The 19,113-nt window shown below is 46.2% G+C and overlaps 1 protein-coding gene across 4 annotated transcripts in view; it reads right to left on the bottom strand.

Annotated features, from left to right (window-relative positions):
• CLASP1 (cytoplasmic linker associated protein 1) overlaps positions 1-19,113 on the bottom strand; it is a 249,987-nt gene that overhangs the window by 110,288 nt on the left and 120,586 nt on the right. For all 4 annotated transcript variants that reach the window (XM_041000184.1, XM_041000186.1, XM_041000187.1 and 1 more), the window contains exon 8: positions 8,914-8,981. In XM_041000184.1, coding sequence (XP_040856118.1) covers positions 8,914-8,981 — 68 coding nt within the window. The remainder of the gene's footprint in view (positions 1-8,913; positions 8,982-19,113) is intronic.

Here is a 19,113-nt window from a genome sequence, read left to right as displayed (position 1 = left end):
GTGAGTCAACCAATGCAAGACCTTCCCCACCCCGACCTTTTTTTCCCTTCTATGCTTAGTTTTATGACACAATACAATAGGCTTTGGGAACTCCCTTAACCCCTCCCCAAGAGATCCTCCCCACAACTTATTTCTCCATTATTACAGTAGTGGGCCTTCACAAGCAGACGTCCATCATTCTGCTATTTATGTGTGTTCGGACATCGAAAGTACAGACAATGGCAGACAGTCCAGCACCCTATTCTCAAGACACATCCAACAGTCTCACTGGGAAGCCTTCTTTAATTTGGAAGCAGAGATGCACACTGCATCATACCTTCACATGTCAATACGACAGGCTCTATTATGCTGTTACTCCCCATGCCCTTCAATGAAAAGCCATAAAAAAAATCAAAAACAGGAATAAAGTTTAAAAAAAATCACACAGTGGAGTTAAATAACATGCTACCGAAGAACCAATGTGTCGAAGAAATAAAACAGTAAACAAAAAACCTTCTTGGAGAAAATGGTGCTACTGTATCATTTATGACTCAATGAAGAACTTAATCAGAGAAAATAAACTATTTTGGTGAATCAAAGTGAAAACCAAAATATCAAAACCATGAGTTGCAGCAAAGGCAGTATTGAAAGGGCTATTACTCCTTCTGGTGAGCAAGAAAACCAGGACTGAGACAGGCATGGCTAGACAGAGAGTGGCAACCACCGGCACGTGTGTGAGCTGGACAGTGGGGCTACTTGGCCTGAACTAGGATTCAATGCCCATTGACATGTATGAGAGCTGAATGGGATGTGAGACAGACTGGACTAGTCTGCTGTACATACTGGCAAGCACGGGAACCAGGGCAGGGGCAGGACTGGTGGAGTTACTGTGGGTCACTTCGACTAGGCTGTAGCTCCCATTGGTTTGTGTGAGGGCCTATGTGTGGTGGGCAGGATCAGCCCGGGCTGCAACACCCATCGATTTGCGTGGCAGACAGGGCTGGGAACAGAACTAACCCAGCAATTGCAACCACAAGCATATGCATAAGCTGATTGGGGCAACAGACCATGATGAACCCTGCACTGGCATGCACATAAAAGGACCAGGTCTGAGATCACCGCAGATGAAGTTTCTATGGGGATCACCCCAATTGAACTACTAGACTCAGAACCCCAACCATGGAGAGAATTTCAGCTTCCATGGTCTGATTGTGGGGTGCATGGGTCAGAGCTGGGCCTCCTAGTGGCTTAGATGGAGCAGTGGACAGCATATCCAGATGCACATGGAGCACATGGCAGTACACTGCAGTCTGCAGAGGACACCTGGTACCACAACAGAGGTTGGAGGACAGAACAAACTGATCACTACCCCAGACAAGTGTTGGCAGTGAGTGTCCTGGCCAAAGGGGACTCTAAGGTGAACTATGTCAGCCAGTGGATTCTGGAGATTTCATCTTGCTTAGAGTGGCAAGATGGGCAGTTGAACTATTGAAACCACCTGAGCAGTGCCCTTGGAGCATGCCCCACATCAGGGACCCAAGGGTGGTATGAGATGGCTGCCCTCCATCATGGGGTGCAGAGGCATTTGGGAGGCTGGGGGTGGTTTTTTCCTTTTCTCCTTTTCTCCTCACTTCCCCCAGATACAGGAAGAAAAAGAAAAAAAAAGAATGTGGAAATTGTGATCTCACCCACCTTCCAGTAGCCCTTGACCCTCAGCATCCTAATCAACTATGTAAAAATCATCAAAAACAATTTTAAAAAATAACAAATGAAATAAAAAATATATACCCCTCCACAAGGAAGAGAAATACCATATGTTCTCTCTAACATAAGGAATCTATCATGCAATTTGGAATGTATAGTGATGGAGTAATAAAGACTACCTTATCCAGATGTGAAGATACAATGCAACATGCATCCCAACTTCCAAACAAAAAGACGGACTCCCAGGGAAACTGCTGGACATATCTGGAGAATGGGCTGCTGGACTGTCTGACCTTATCTGGACCAGCAATGTCGGGGTACACTTAAGTAGCAGCCTAATGGAATTGACAGTATGGGTAAAACCAGTTAGGGGGTGCAAATTGGGGGTAGGGGAATCCCAGACTATACAAAATTGTAACATAAAATTCAAAATTTAAAATCAAAATAATAAAAAAGAAGCAAGCTATAGAAGATAAAACACAGTGTACCCTGCAGCTCGCGCTACCTAAGCTGGCACCGGAAGGCGTTCTGCTTGTGAGTGGGTATTTCTAGGCAGGTTGTGTCTCTCCGGCACAGCTCAATCCAGCTGGCAGCCTAGGGGCACACCATCTGGCAACTCGCAACCACAGCAACATGTCCCCAACCTCAGCCCTGTCGCCTCCTGAACAGGCCAGGACGGCACGGCCAGCATGGCAGACACCCGCTCTCTCACAGTGCTTCTCAACGCTGCCCCGCACACCCGGACACCAGTGGTGAGGCTTCATCACGCAGCAAAGGTAACACCCATGCTTTTCCAATGAAGACTTTGTCCAGCTACACTAGCAGTATACCTGGCTTCTGACTTGGACAAGTGGGAGAAATCCATAATACTTTCAAAGATAAAGGGCCTTTTTATCATAAGAAAATAAAGCAGGATAGGTTTGGTAGCAAAACGACACCCTAGATACAAGCATGTATAAGCAGCAATGATTTTATGACTGTCCCTTAGTTTATAGCTTCATTCAACAAATATATTGTCTTTTCTATCACTATAGACTTCAGGATTTCCATGGATTTAACCAACATGACATTTTCTGAAACAAACTCAAAAGTCACGCACATTTTATAATCAAACTAATGTCCACAGGCCTCATTTCAATCAGATGCATTAGACCATTAAGCAGACCCACATAAAGGGTCCTGAGGAGTCCATAATTACTGACTTTTCACGCTGAAAATCCAATTCTCCCATGAGCATAAGCACACCTGCTTTCTCAAGCCCAGGGAAGGAAAAATTGTAATTTTTGTTTCAAGAGCTTTGTTAATTACAGAGATGGAAGGAAAAAAGGGTCTATCTATAAGGAACATATTTTTAATTCCCACATTTTTGTGATGCAAAGCTGAAAGCCCTTCAGGTAACCTAGCAACAGAGAAATTTCAAGGATGAAGCTCCCTGTTACAGATGGGGAACCCACTGCACACAGCCACCCGGCTGCTTTCTCACTACTGTTTGAGTCTTAATTCTGTCACTTATTTAAACTTGAAGCACTTGGGTTTCATTCAATACGATCAACTAAACATCACAGAACACAACCACCCTGTGTTGAGGAGCCCTGCCACTCGATCAAATCCTCTTCCAACTGAGCATGAGTCTGGAGAGTGTTTCTCCAAGCAGCACTGACCAAAGCAGCAACAACGGAACGGCAACTGAACCTGACTGGCACACGTGTGCATCAAAGACACTGTGAACCTGACCAACATTTAGAACCTGTGTGCATCAAAAGACACTGTGACCCTGACCGACATTTAAAACCTGTGTGCATCAAAGACACTGTGAAGAGACGATTTGTACAATGGAGAAAAAAACATATTTGGAAAATCATCTTTCTGGTAAGTCGTAGATCAGAAAATATAAATTCTTTTTTCTAAGGTGTATTTTAAAATTTTTACCAAAAAGGCAGATTTATAGAGAAAAGGGGAGAGATTCATCTATTGGTTTACTCCCCAAGTGGCAGGAACAGCTGGAGCTGAGCTGATCTGAAGCCAGGAGCCTCTTCCAGGTCTCCCATGCGGCTGCAGGGTCCCAAGGCTTTGGGCCATCCTGACTGCTTTCCCAGGCCACAAACAGGGAGTTAGGTGGGAAGTGGGGCAGCCAGGACTCAAACCAACACTCATATGGGATCCTGATGCTTGCAAGGAGAAGATTGGTCAATTGAGCCATCATGCTTGGCCCATATAAAGAATTCTTACAGATCAAAAATGAATACACAATCAAGTTCAAAATGGGGAGATTAGAGGAACAGACATTTCGGCCTAGGGCTTAAGCCTCTGGCCAGGACACCTATTCTCCATGATGGCCCACCTGGGTCCACGTCCTGGCTCCTAACGCAGACTCTGGGAGGCCATGAGGATGGCTCAGGACACTGGGCTCCTGCCAACCTGGTATGAGACTGGGACTTTGTTCCCAGATCTGTGTTTTGGCCTGGCTCGATCTAGGCCACTGCCTCAATCTGGGGAATCAATCAGCAAAGAGACCTGTGTCTCCCTCAAACAACAGCTAAGAATTTATAAGCAGAGATTTTTCCAAAGGAGATCTACACATGGCACTGAGCACAGGAAAACATGTAGCATCTTCCATGACTGGGAGACAGAATACAAACCATACTGAGAGCCTGCTTCACGCTGACGAACAGTAGTGTAACTACACATGGAAAATCCTCTGTATTGAAGACCATGGAATTGCTGTCAGCAATCAAACACAGTGTGGAAAAGCTGTGAGGATGCCCAGTTACACAGATAACTGTTGCAGGACCACAAATCCCACTCCCGCCAACACACTCAAAGGAACTAAACACAGGTGTTTCAACAACACTCGGGTGCTTTGTACGACAAAGGAAGAATCCAAATGCCCATCAGCAAATCTGGGAACACATGGACAGAATGACTGATGCCTGAATGCCATCTCAACAAGGCAGAGTCCGAAAAAGCAGCACTGTCAATTTAAAGAAAATACACTTTGTATTTGAAAACACATGTCCCTGAACAATCTGAAATGCCAAAAAATCATCAAGTATGACAGTCATTGTGAAATGACAAGCTTATTTTAAAAATGAGTGCACTCCTACAATGGGGCAAGTGGACAGAATCTGGCACATCCCTGTGCTACACACGACCTCATGGCTTCCATCCACCTCTGCCGGAATTCCTGCTGCTTCACAGAGGAGCATGCTGTGGTTCACAAAGTGAAGGCATCTGCCCGTCACACAGCAGCAAGGCAGCAGCGCAGGGCAAAGCAGCCTCGCCTAAGGGGAAGGATGTGCATGCGGGCTCCTCCCAGGGGCTGAGCCAGCACGTCCTGTGGAGGACCAGCGAGTGTCCACAGCAGTGACAGACAAACCCTCATGGCCGCCACTCTCTCAGAAGGCACTTGTCAAGAATGAAGTACAGAATGTGAGTCTGTTGGGTCCAGCGAGGGGAGTGCCACTCTACAGAGCAGCAGCATCAGGGACCAGGACCTCTGCCCATGGCCTGTGGAGCGCCGCCAAGGAGCTCCATGCCGCCATGTACCCTTGCCTGGTGCTTCACCTGGCCTCTGCTCAGCTCTAGCTCACACAGGACACTCCAGACTCAAGCTACGCAATACGAAAAGTAGGAAGCACGAAAGTGTAGGGGAGGAAGGGTAGGGGATTGGGCGGAATACACAGTCATGAAGAGGCCTTAGTCAAAGCCCTCTTGGGACTGGGGTCTTCCCCTCCTTCCCAATCACATCACGACATTCCCCTTTCACCTTCTTTTCCTTGCTCTTGGAAAGAACTGTGAGGTTGCAGAGTTCCCCTCCATTCTGGGTGACAGGTGCAGGCATGGGGACCTCTGCATGGGGCTAGCACTTCTCACACTGCTGATTACAGATGCTCATTTTCTAACCTGAGGAAGAGGTGTGCAGATGCCTGGAGCCTGACTCAACAAGGACAAATGCCAACTGCTCACCATCATCAGGCCCTGCCTTTGCTGGAGTGAAACACAACTGGCCACATACTGGCAGTACTCAAGACTGGGTGACGGCCACAAACAAGTTCATTGTCCTGTTCTAGCCTGCTCAATAGTTAAAATTTCCCAAATAAGGATATGAAAAAGGAAGTGTGGGGTCCTGTGCCATGGCACAGTAGGTTAAGCATCCATCTGCAGTGCCAGCATCCTCTTTGGGCACCAATTTTAGTCCTGGGTGATCTATTTCCAGTTTAGCGCTCAGCTAATGGCCTGGGAAAGCAAAGAAGCATCACACTCAGGTTATTGGGTATCCACATCCACATGGGAAACTCAGAAGAGACACTCCAGGCTCCTGGCTTTGGACAGCTCCTGCTCCAGCCAATGAGACCGTTTGAGGAATGAACTAGCAGATGGAAGATTGTTCTCCCCTTCTCTTTCTGTATATATGCACCTTTCAACTAAAAATAAGTGAATTTTATTTTTTTTAAAAAGGAAGTGTCTCAAAAATCCTCACTGTTCTGAAACAGAAGCCCAATGGTGAACACTGAAGACAGTGCAGGCAATATTTAAGGGGTGAGCATCTGGCCTCATGACTGAGTCACCAGTTGGGCGCAGGTCTCAGCTGTGATCCCAGGGCCAGCTTCCTGAAGAGGCAATTGCTGTGGGTAGCAAGGAGAGCTACAGTAGTCGGGCCTGCTACCCCTGTGAGAGAGCTGAACTGTGTCCCCAGGCCAGCCTTGGCCCCACAGGCATTCTGGAAGCAGAGTCACAGGAAGGAGGTGCAGAGGAGTCAAGCAATGATCCAAGCAGGGATTACGCACAAGGAGACGGCCTTGTTCCAGTGCTATGGTCACTTTTCCATGCCGTGTAGACGGTCAGTGACGGACAGAGGAGGCGTTAGTAAGACAGCTCTCGTTCCAGTGCTACGGTCACTTCTCCATGCCGTGTAGACGGTCAGTGGCGGACAGAGGAGGCGTTAAGGGCTCCTGAACACATGACTGGCCTCTCCAGGACATGATAAACAAAACCACCATGGTTAGGAACCCTAAAAGTGTGATGCATGTGTCTGCATGTCACTTTCCATCCTTCAGTTAAAATCCTGATGCTTTATATGAGGGTTCTTCAAGAAGCTCATAGAGAATTTTTTTAAATGAAAAAAAAAAATGCAAGGATTTCTCATTTTTGCACCTTCTTTGAAGTCCATTTCCCACAAACTTTTTGAAGTTCCCCCATTCATGGAAAAAACCAAAAGTGTAAAAAAAAAGTTGAATTCAGGCTTCCTTTCCAATTATGTGGTCACACAAAGGCCTCAAGGAGCTGCTTTCTTCCTCAGACACAGACACTCAGAAAAGCTGGGTGTGGTATTTCCACCTCCCCTTTGGCCGCGAAAGGCTGTTATGATGCACCTGCTGCCACCCGACTTCCATGTGGCTCTGCCACAGTTGTCAGAACTCGCAGTGGGCTGTCTCTCTCCACTCCACCAAGAGTCACTGCATAGGAAAACACAGTGAAGCACAAACTCACCTCTCCCACGACTTCCACTCACTGGCCCACTACTCGTCAGTGCCAAGGATTCTTAAACTAAGAAATCCTACAAACCACACAAGTCCACACCAAAGGAAGACATGTGTCCAGAAACCAACTGCATGGGTGCTCATAGACACCACCTAACCCACTCGGCCCTAGCGCGTGACTCAGACATCAGGGCTCTGTTCCCAGGTCTACCAAAGGTACGTTACCCCAAGTCTATGCACAAGAACACGCTGACCAGCAGGGAGAACAGAGGATGAAACTGCAGGTACAAATATATACAGGAAAAGTGGAAAATGTTCTTCATTGGTAATATGAAACTTTGCTAAGTATTCTCTGTTTCTATCAACATTGCTACGGTTTTTGAAATCACAGAGAAAGAAACGCTGGGGGAAGGGGCTGCGCTGCAGTGCACCAGCGTGCTCCCATGACCAAGCATCCCACATGAGCACAGCTTTGAGCCTCAACTGTCCCACTCCCCATCTCTGGCCAGGCAGCAGAGGAAGGCAGAGTACTGGGGCCCCTGCCACCACATGGGAAACCAGACACTGATGCCTTCAGTCTGGGCCGTCTGGGGAGTGAATAAACAGGTGGAAGCCCTCACCCTTTCTTTCTGTAATTCCACCTTTCAAACACATAAAATAGGTCTTGAAAAAAAAAGTCCTCACAGCTAGGGACTTCTTGATGGCTATTCACAGCTATATACTTCTGTCATTTCATTCTCTTCTAAAATCACAAGACTCACCCACATGTCCTCAAATGTCTCAAAGCAGTATTAAGCAGGGAATAGCAGGTTGCAAAGCATGCTATGCTCATGATCTTATCTATCCAACACTATTTACTGCACTTTTACTTGTACCAAGGACTGTCCTGAGCATATTCAGTAGAAAGCAAATATAGGAATATAAAAAGAATAAAACATTTGAATAATCAAGTGTTCTGTAGTGATGAGTGCTAAGAAGAAAAATGAAGCAGCATAAGGCCACATCTTCCTGAGAACACCAGATATGCTGCCACAGAAGCATCTGCCTGCAGGGATGTTGCGGCAGACATGTGGGCAAGGGGCTGAAGGTATGCGGTGCTAACCATGGCTGCCCAGAAAGCACCACAGGTAGGACATCAGAGCGGGCATCGGGGCCAAGTCACGCAGGGCCTGTCACAGTCAGGGTGTGGTGGCAACCCTTCGAGAGTGCAGAGCAAGGGATCAATACCACGAGATGTACATTCTAAAAGAACTACTCTGGGTGAGAGGAGAAACAATGTCTCTGGCACAAGACTACAAGGGGGAGACTGCTAGGGAGGCCTCCACTGAAGGCCGAGGAAACTAAGATGGCCACAGTCACGGGGAGAGACCAGGAGGCCTCCACTCAAGGCCGAGGAGAACTACGATGGCCACAGTCACGGGGAGAGACCAGGAGGCCTCCACTGAAGGCCGAGGAGACTAAGATGGCCACAGTCACGGGGAGAGCGATCAGGAGGCCTCCACAGAAGGCCGAGGAGACTAAGATGCCACAGTCACGGGGAGAGAGATCAGGAGGCAACAGGCATTTCTAAAAGGAAAGCCAACAGGCTCAGAAAAACAAGCCAGCGAGGACGCCACGGTTTCTGCTTTGGGAAGGTGGGCAGACAGAGGCTGTTATCACACTAGGAACCCTTAGGAGAATACCCAACTCAGCTGTTCAGAAGCAGCATCCACGCAACCGACACATAACGGAGCCTGCTTTGTCTACTCACCATTTGCAGATTGTATCATGTTTCCAGATTTTTGAACCTCATCAAACTTTGTAAAAATTACATTCAACCTGCATGAAAATGAAAACAAACACAAATTATTAATCATCACTGTCCATAGTCAAGTGCATTAAAACACTAATGTGAGACTGATTTCACCATGCAATGATACAGATCTAGGTAACAGCAAATAGTAACAAGAGCTCATAATTGAGCACTGGTGCAAAGATCCAGCTGAGAGATACCCCACCTCACAGGAGCACCTGCAAAGATGGCCTCTGCCCACAGGACAGACAAGCAAACCAAGACCCACCCCTTGCACAAGGAACTGCAGTCCTGCTGAGGAGAATCCAGGCTTCTTGCAATCAAAATGCAACTACTCCGCACAAAATTCTAACTATGAAAAGGATCTAATTTTCCTATGTCTTTCTGAGCACAAGCTGTCAACTGCTTAGCATTAAGCTTTTAAAAATGCTTTCATGTCACACTACACAGCCTTTGTACAACTTCCTTAATTCAGAAAGGCTACGAATGATTTCTCTAGTAGGAAATGTTGCTAGTGGATAATCTTTAGGTTTAACAAATCTTCATGACTCCCATTCTGTTAGTGCATCATTTCAACCTGACATTTAAATTGAAACAAAACTCCTTAGCCAGTCAAAATATTCCATCCTAATGACATAAAAAATAAGAGAAAAAGGATAGGAGGACAAACTCAACCCTTCTATAAAAAGCAAAGATCCAAGAGTCTTCGAGAAAAGCAAAGGGACACTGGATTCAGCTCAAAGGCGGAGGCAAAAGCAAGGTCCTTCGGTATTCTCACTGAAGCCACTCACTTCTGGGGCCAGACTGGCAATTTAGAACTTTCTAACACGCCAACCTGTCCTACCAGCTCTAACCATTCCAAACATGTCTTCAGACTGCTGCAATGGTTCAACTGGCTCATCTGTCCCCTTGCAAGTGCGAGTTCTAATTCTGGCAGCTCCACTTCCCATCCAGCTCCCTACTTGTGGCCTGGGAAAGCAATCAAAGATGGCCCAAAGCCTTGGGACCCTGCACCTGCATGGGAGACCCAGAAGAGTTTCCTGATTCCCGGCTTCGGGTTGGCGCAGCTCTGGCCGTTGCGCTCACTTGGGGAGTGAATCATTGGATGGAAGATCTTCCTCTCTGTCTCTCCTCCTCTATATATATCTGACTTTGTAATAAAAAGAGATAAGTCTTTAAAAAAAAAAATATATATATATATATATATTCTACCAACAATGAGGCCAAAATACCCACTAGCAAAACGAAGGTAGTGAGCCCACCTGATTCACTGCACCCCCATTTCCCATTCCTGCGGAGACACAGCCAACTTCTCCAGCCATCTTTTCCTCTAAGCCCAGATGCAGCTTCACAAGCCTCTTAGGTTGCTCCAGATTATTTAATTAAAACCCACTAATCAAACTGAAATTTTAAACAATCTAACTCTCATTCCAAGCCTAGATATGAACAAAACTCCCACTCACTTTTAAGTCCAGTGTCTGGAAAGATGTCTTAAAATCACTCCCTACGATGTTTCGTTTCCCTCCCTAGCCTAACCAGTCCATAAATAACATCACTGCCCAGGTTGCCAGGGCTTGCCCCCCAAGGTGCCACTTTGTTGAGTCACAAACACCACCTCTGATGTGAGCCTGTCAGCAAGCTCCCAGGAGGTGACTTCAGTCCAACTGTCCTGAGATAACTAGCAGAGACAGAAAACACAGGTACAATGGAGGCTGTGGACTCACTTCTCTCTCCATGTCAAGGATTACTCAGTGCCACTGGCAGGCCGACACAACTAAACAGGCGACTATTACAAAATGCCTGGCGCTGGCGAGCCCCTGCACCGTCACCTACAATTCCTTAGGCAGGCCTCGTCCCCCACTGTCCCTGTCCTCTCTCCCCAGCACTCATTCTCTGCTTCATAAAGTCACTCACAGGCTCCTGCCAAGCACAGAATCTGCAGAGGGCAGCAGCCTGCCTCTACCATCTACACCACCATGGGGCCCTCAGAGACTGAAGCCTGCAGAGGGCAGCAGCCGGGCTCTGCAGTCTACAGCAGCACACAGCTCTGAGGGACTGAAGCCTGCAGAGGGACTGAAGCTTACAGAGGGCAGCAGCCGGGCTCTGCCGTCTATACTAGCATGCAATCCAACAGCTCCCACTAGCCCCTAGCACAGTAAAATAAAGGCCTCCCAAGGACACTACCAATCTACACAAATCTAAAGGATGGGTTTCTACATTAAAAGTCACTGGCTGTGTAACTAATGATGATTTTCTGAAGCCATTATATATATATTTTTTTGAAATCTCTGGATCTCAATTTATAATAATAAATTTCTCTACTTGCTTGACAAATAACCACTAACATTTTTTCCTCATTTCTGCAAATTAAGATTTTAAATTAAACTCTTGAGTCCATCAAATTGGAGCTCTATCCAATGAACTACTTGCTAGCATATTTTACAACATAAAATAGTCATTGGAACCATGCCCTAGAGGTGAAGACTAACAAGCCCACAGCATACACCACCCACTCGGCTCAGAGTTTCTGCTGAGCACTAGCGACCACAAGGACTATAGGACGGACACCTGAGGCAGAGACAGCAGCTGACACCAAAAAGAAGCAAAGCCACGTTCTGAAGGACAGCAGAGTGTGAACAAGAAAACTTCACAAGTCCTGCCCCAACATTCACTATAGAAGGAGACTGGCAGAACAAGGACCCCCAAAGAGGCAAGATAACACTGAACAGAAATGTCCAAATCAACCTTTTCAGAACTCTGAAAATGGAATGAAGAGCTGCAAGCCACTGAATTTCTCAGAAAACAGCTGGCTGTTGGCAGGAACATCAGACGTCTGTTGTAGCAGGCGCTCCGCACGACTGCACCTGCCCAGCACCTGGCCCAGAGAAGCATCCTTCTAGCTGCAGGCACATCCCTGCACCCTACTTGCAGCCTTGCCTCCACCGAGAACTAATCTGAGGCTCTAGAGGACAGGATCAGTCAGGAGCAATCACTTGGCAGCTGCCAGGAGTCAGCAACACATTGTGGCAAAGCAGCTGACCACACCTGGAGAGGAGAAATCAGCACGAGATGGTGGCCGGAAACTTTGGTAGCACCCACATACTGGGACCCCAGAAGGCCACATGAACGTGCAGGGCAGAGCCAGAAGGGCATCTTTGACCTGGAGACTCTGCAGGAGCTGGAGAAGAGGCAGAGGTGTAAACTCCCTGTCCACACACTGGGAGACACCTCTACCCAAGCGCTAGCTGACCACTAAGCCAACCGAGCAAGCTTCAGTGTCCAGACAGCAAAGCAGACAGACCTTACAGCATTAGAAAACAGAACTAAACAGAAATTCTACAAGGGAAAATACAGTGGAAGTGAACACATCATTTCCGGGGCTTATCGGCAGCACAGGGGGTAATGATGGACAGGCCCAGATCATCTTACAACAGCAATTATTAAAGTTCAAACAATAAAGTCCGAGGAGTGGATCAGAAGAAACTGAAGCAGTTAACAGTCAAAATAATCATGAATTTGATATAGAACATGAACGTACAGCCTCAAGAAATGCACCAGGGGCCAGCGTTGTGGCAGTGCAAGGTAAAGTACCACCTACGACCTGAGGACCCCATCTGGGGTTCGCTCGGCTGTCCTACTTCTGATCCAACCCCTGCTCACTGCCTCAGGAGGCCAGTGGAAACTGACCCAAGGGCTGGGAGCCCTGCCACCCACACTGGAGACCAGATGGACTTTCAGACTCCTGGCTTTAGCTGGGCCCAGCACTAACCCTTGGGGCCTGACCAGGCAGTGGAAGAAACATGCTCCTCTGTTTCCCACTTTTTGAAACTGTATTACAAATACATGTTAAAAACAACAAACATAACTAAGTAGGAAATAAATAAACATAAAGGCATTTTAAACTCTTATTGTCCTAGGTAGCTTCAAAAGGACAGGCATAAAGCAATCACTACAAAACCAAGTGAGTTGGTGGACTTAAAATATACAAAGGTAATTTTCATGACAATAATAGCAAAAAGAGGATAGAAAACAGTTATAGTTTAATTTTAAATACTGAAATTAAATGACACTAAACCCAAAGAAATTGTTAAAACATGTTAATTACAATCCACAGGGTAAACATTAAAAAAGTAAATTTTGTAAACCTCGAAACATTTCGATTTCAAACTGAAACCATAAAATATATGTCCTCTGATTAAAATGAGCAGAAATTAAATATCAGTAACAAGAAAAAAGTAACAAATCATGTGGCTATTAAACAAAATGCCCCTAAGCAATAAGCAGTAAAAGTCAAACACAAAAAGGCAGTCAGTAAAACACAGCTGCAAATGAGTCAGCAACACAAGGAATCTGGAGAGTTGGTTAAAGTAGTACTTCAGAGAGACATCTATAGGTGTAAATGCCTACATTAAATAAGAGACATCTGCAAAGAAAAACCTTCCATCTTTAAAACTGGAACTCCGACTATATGACCAATTTTCAACTCAGAAAAAAAGTTAAATTAAAACTTGCAGGCTCAGGATAATTGCTCAGTAGTTACCCTCGCCTTGCACGCACTGGGATCCCACACGGGCCCTGGTTCGAGTCCCAGTGGCCTCTGCGTGTGGCCTGGGAAAACAGTTTCAGATGGCCCAAAGAACTGGGACCCTGCACCTTCGTGGGAGACCTGGAAGAGCTCCTGGCTCCTGGCTTCAGATCAGCCCAGCTCCAGCCATGTGGCCTCTTGGGGAGTAAATCAACAGACAAAAGATTGTCCTGACTCTCCTCCTATCTGTATCTCTGACTTTCCAATAAAAAAATAAAGTCTTTAAAAAAGAGAGTTGTTACAGTATAAACCACTGGGGTTAATGTACACAAGTTGGAAAAACACTGCAGGATTCCAGGTCAAGATTTTAAAAGAGCCTATCTTACTCCTCATTAGTAGTGAAGCACTGTAAAGCCAAAACCAAGGGGGTCAGTTATACCTACACTAACATCCAGAGAATAAACCACATGGGGATGGGGATGACTTTCTTCCAAGAAGCGCAAGAGAGACGCTGTTCCACCCAGCAGTTTAGGTGCTGGTGAACACATCTGTGTTCCGTAGCAGAGTCTGAGGCCTTGACCTCCAGCTGCACTCCCACCCAGCTTGCCGCGAGAGCAGGCAGCTCCCAGCAGCCTAGGCCAGTCACAGCCCGCCCACGCATTCAGGGAATGAACCCACCCGTGCCAGGTCACTAGCTCTGACTCTTTGGCTCCCGCACCGCTTAATAACAACAAAGTCAGTCAAGTACACTGGAAATTATAAAATAATTAAAATTATTAGGAATAATTATAATTATAAATATAATTAAAATTGCAACTGAACTGTGCAAGAACATGCATTGGAAGGGTTAAAAAGGCAAACTCACCTAGAAATTCGAAGTTATTCCTATTAATATCCCAAATACCATTTTTTTGTGCAAATCCAAAAATCCACAGAGAAATGCAAAAGACAGAAGAACTTTTTTTTTTTTTTTAAAGATTTATTTTTATTATTTTTTTATTGGAAAGGCGGATATACAGAGAGGAGAGACAGAGAGGAAGATCTTCCGTCCGATGATTCACTCCCCAAGTGAGTGCAACGGGCCGATACTATGCCGATCCGAAGCCAGGAGCCTCTTCCGGGTCTCCCACGCGGGTGCAGGTTCCCAAAGCTTTGGGCCGTCCTCGACTGCTTTCCCAGGCCACAAGCAGGGAGCTGGAAGGGAAGCGGGGCTGCCGGGATTAGAACCGGCGCCCATATGGGATCCCGGGCGTGCAAGGCGAGGACCTTTTAACCTCTTGCGCCACCGCGCCGGGCCCAGACAGAAGAACTTTTAAAAAATCTTAAAGAGTACACAACAAGCCTTGGGTTTCAAAGTCTGCTACAAAAGCAACATAAATGAAGCCTGTGAGGGACTGTAGGCCATGGGCTCATGGGCTCATGAGACAGCACAGAGAGCCTGGCGACACATTCTTTCACTTACTGTCCTGTACTTTCCTCAGGGGCAGATTCTGGTCCCAGGCACCTGCATCCTGTATTCAAACACCTGTTGTTAGATTTCAGCTTCCTGCCAGTGTGTTCCCTGGGGGGGATGAGTGACAGCCCCAGGAACTGCTTCCTGCAACAAACACTGAAGACCTGGAGGAGTGCTGGCTCCTGGCTTTGGTCTAGCCCAACCAGGAGAAGAAACCAGCAGTGCACTCACGCTCTCAAATTAACTGATTGTTAAAAACCACTTTGAGGCATTTATGAGGCCACACCCATACATACACAGAGTAACAGAACAAACAGAAAACAGAAAAAATAACCAGTGATGTGGAGACACTGGAAGCCAAGCACTGCTGATGGCAATGGAAAAGGGAAAAGCTGCTGAAGAGCATGGAGTTCCCTCAGGAACAACGGAACCAGCACAGGACCCAGCCTGCTCATGTCTGGTATAGAGCTCAAAACCGCAGACTGGAGAACCTGTCACACATCCGTGCTCACAGCACTGCACACCAGCTAAGAGGTGGAGATGGGCCACGTGTGCACAGACGCTCAACAGATAAACGGAACACAGCCAGGAGTACTTCTCAGCCATTGGAGTGGATGCAAGCTCCGTTATGGGCCGTAACTTTGAGGAGCCCTGGAACATGACAAGTGAACAAAGGCAGTCACAATAGGCCACATTTCATTTGATTTCATCTGTATGACTATTCAGAGTGGGCAAACCCACGGAAACAGAAAGGGGACTCCTGCAGGGATTGCAGGACATAAAACGTCTGCCAAAGGGCATGGGATTTCTACGAGGGGATGAAAACGTAACAGTAAAGCTGGGGATGGCTGCCTAACAGTGTGAATCTGCTAAAAATCGACAAACTTCTCCCTTTAAATGGCTGAGGATGATATTGTGCAAAGTGCACTTCAAGAACGCTCTCCTTGGGACAAAAATAGTAATGAGGACACAAATTAGGGAATATGTAGCAAAGAAAACAGAGATCTTAAAGTTGGAACAGGAATTTCTAAATTTTAAAGGTTATTCTTTTTTTTCGAAATGCAGAGTTACACAGAGAGAAGGAGAGACAGAGGGAAACCTTCCATCCGCTAGTTTATTCTCCAAATGGCCAACAGCAGAAGCAGCTGGGAGCCAGGAGATTTTTCCAGGTCTCCCATAAATGTGCAGGGGCCCAAAGATTTGGAACAGCCTCCACTGCTTTCCCAGAGCATTTGCAGGGAGCTGGATCACAAGCAAAGCAGCCAAAACAAAGCAGTGCCCATAGGCTAAGGGTATTGCGGGCAGATGCTTAGTCAAATAGATCACAGTGCCAACACTGGAAATCTTAATTCTAAAGCTTTCAATTATAACATTCAATAGAATGCTTAGAAGACAAATTTGGGGAAACTGTCCAGAAGACAAGAGGAAAAACTGTGAAGAGATATGAAAGAAAAAAACACCAGGACTACTCTGCTGAGGCCCATGCAGTAGCTGTGGATGGCAGCAAGATGTGAAGAGAACAGCTCCCCTGCTTGGCAGGGCCCGGGGAGCTTCCAACTGGTTGACAGGGCAGGGTGGATTTCTCTCTGCCCACCTTGACACAGTCTCACACTCAACCACCCCACTAAGAATTCTGCAATCTATTGAGGCATTGTTTGCCCCTGTGAGATGGGTTTTGCAAGCAACATGAGCTTGAGAGTTGATGTTATTGATAATGTCTTGGTGAGTGGGCCTTTGACAGTTTACACACAGGAGTACAATTAAACCCATGCTGTTTCTGGACACCTTATTGTGCGCCTACCCATTGCCCTGAAATCTGGCCCAGACATACAGTATACCTTCTGGGAAATGGCTTGAGAAGAATTTTAAAAACTAGAAACTGCTATGGCAAAAAAATATACATATAGTTAAATATTAGCCTGTCTTACAACTCTTTAGAGCATAGAAAATGTAGTTGTTTTAGCTGTTTTCGTAATTCTTTATCTAGAGGAAATATAGGACGATTTTACTAAAATCATAGAGATGTTTCGGATTATTGTTTGATTATTTATAAGGTTGTAGAGCCTACAGTTTCAGGGGGATTTAATGTTTGAAACTTTTTGTCTTAGATTTTTATGTTTTTTTTTTCTCTTATGTTGCATATCTCCCACTAAGTGAAAGATAAGTTGTGAAAATAAAATGTAGGAGGAATGTTTTACTGACTAGTAGGCAGCCATCTGTGCCTTGGCCTTGGAGTTCTGGTGTCACCTAATGGCTACTTCTGAAGAATGAATAACAGCTTGCTTTAAAGAAACTGATTATACTAACTTACAGAATTATCTTTAAGAGCACCCAGTTGACCATGAAATAAAAATTAAGATAATCAAACATCTGTGCACACACAATTAGTCATGAAGTAAAAACAGAACAATCAAACGATTGTGCAGAGGCTTGTAATGTGTCTAAGTAAATAAAAAAGGACAGCTTCTTGAGCTCAAGCAAGAAGGCACCAAGTGACAGTGTCTGTGTCTTTTATTTTTGCCAACTCCATGCACCCTTCTCAAGCTCCGAACTCAGCTGGAGCTGGACTCCAGCACTATTCTAAATGGTCATCATACAAATATTCCATCTTCTTAAGATTTTTTACTACAAAGGAAAATTTGCAGAAAGAAGGAAATACAGAAACATCTGCCATCCACTAGTTCACTCCCCAAGTGGCTACAACAACTGGAGCTGAGCTGATCTGAAGTCAAGAGCCAGGAGCTTCCTCTGGGTCTCCCACAAAGCTGCAGGATCCCAAAGCTTTGGAATATACTCCACTGCTTTCCCAGGCAAGTGGAGCAGTCAGGGTAAGAACTGGCACCCACTCACATGGGATCTGGGCGTGTGCAAGGCAAGGTTTTAGCCACAGAGCCATCACACCCAGCGCTCAATATCACATTTATAAATGGAAATAAATATCTTTAGAGGAGCATACCAAGATGTCAGTGACAAAGAGAAATAGTCTCACACAAGACCCATCAGTACAGTTTCAGATAAACACTGCAGACAAAGAGAAGACACTTCCATCTCTCTAAGCAAGTCCAAGTTACCTGCAAAGAAGGAAGAATCAAAGGGACCGGACTCTCACTAGAAATGCCAATACCTGGAAGACAACAGGGCATCTCTAGAGGAAAATAACTATCAGGACACAGATATCCAGGAGAGAAGCTATCAGTCAGGGTAGGGAAAATGTATTCTCAGACTCAAAAAAAATTCCTTCTCTAAACCTTTCCCCAGAAATCTACTGGAGGACAAACAACGAAAATCAGAAAGTAAATCAAGTAAGAAAAGACACAGTCCCCAACAAGCAGCTGATGCAGGGTAATGAAAAGCAAAGAGTTGATGACAAAGAGGCAGTGAAGGCAGCCAGTCAACTGAGACCACCTTAAGACTCATACACTAACAGAAAGACCAACAAATCAATATTACTGTGCAAGAAGGGCAAATAAAAACAAAACAGTTAGGTTTGGCACCATGTTGCTACAACTGTCACCACTTCCCATAAGGGTGCTAGTTCAACTCCTGGATGTTCCACTTCTGATCCAGATGCCTGCTTACGACCTGTGAAAGCAGCAAAAGGTTGGCCAAGTCCTTGGACCCTGGCACCCAAGTGGGAGGCCAGAAGAATCTCTAGGTTCCTAGCTTTGGACCAGCCCTGCTCTGGTTATTTGAAGAGTGAATCAGCAGATAGCAGCTCTCTTTCTCCCCATCTCTCTTCTTGCTCTGTAAATCTGCCTTTCAAATAAAAAAAGAAAATTGTTGCCAGCCGCATCCGTATGCACTGGCCACATGCTGTACCCAAAATGGCGCCGGCCGGAGAAGCCACACCTTGGTGCCTGGTGGAGAGTCACGTAGCTTTCGCGGTACTGCGCAGGCGCCTAGCTGCAGCGTGGCCAGCGCGTGAACACTGGGGACTGCCGAATCCGGTCGCCCAGGACCCTGCGTGATCATGACGCCGACCTATCATCGGCGGAGGCGGGGCCAGTCAGCACATAAGAGCAGACAGCCTGCCGGGGTCGGGGCCTTTCCTCTTCCTCATCTTGGTGTGCACAATAAAGACTACCGCAGAAGACTTCACTCACGTCTGCCTCTTATTATGGGACGATAGGAGTCCTGGGCGCGACAGAAAATCATTGTGCAGTGGATGGGATTTGGGAGG

The sequence above is a fragment of the Ochotona curzoniae genome, unplaced genomic scaffold (assembly GCF_017591425.1).
Source record: "Ochotona curzoniae isolate NIBS_2020 unplaced genomic scaffold, NIBS_Ocur_1.0 scaffold_2217, whole genome shotgun sequence".
NCBI classification, from domain to species: domain Eukaryota; kingdom Metazoa; phylum Chordata; class Mammalia; order Lagomorpha; family Ochotonidae; genus Ochotona; species Ochotona curzoniae.
Note: the sequence above shows the minus strand (reverse complement) of the source record. Positions and strands in the feature narration are given on the sequence as shown.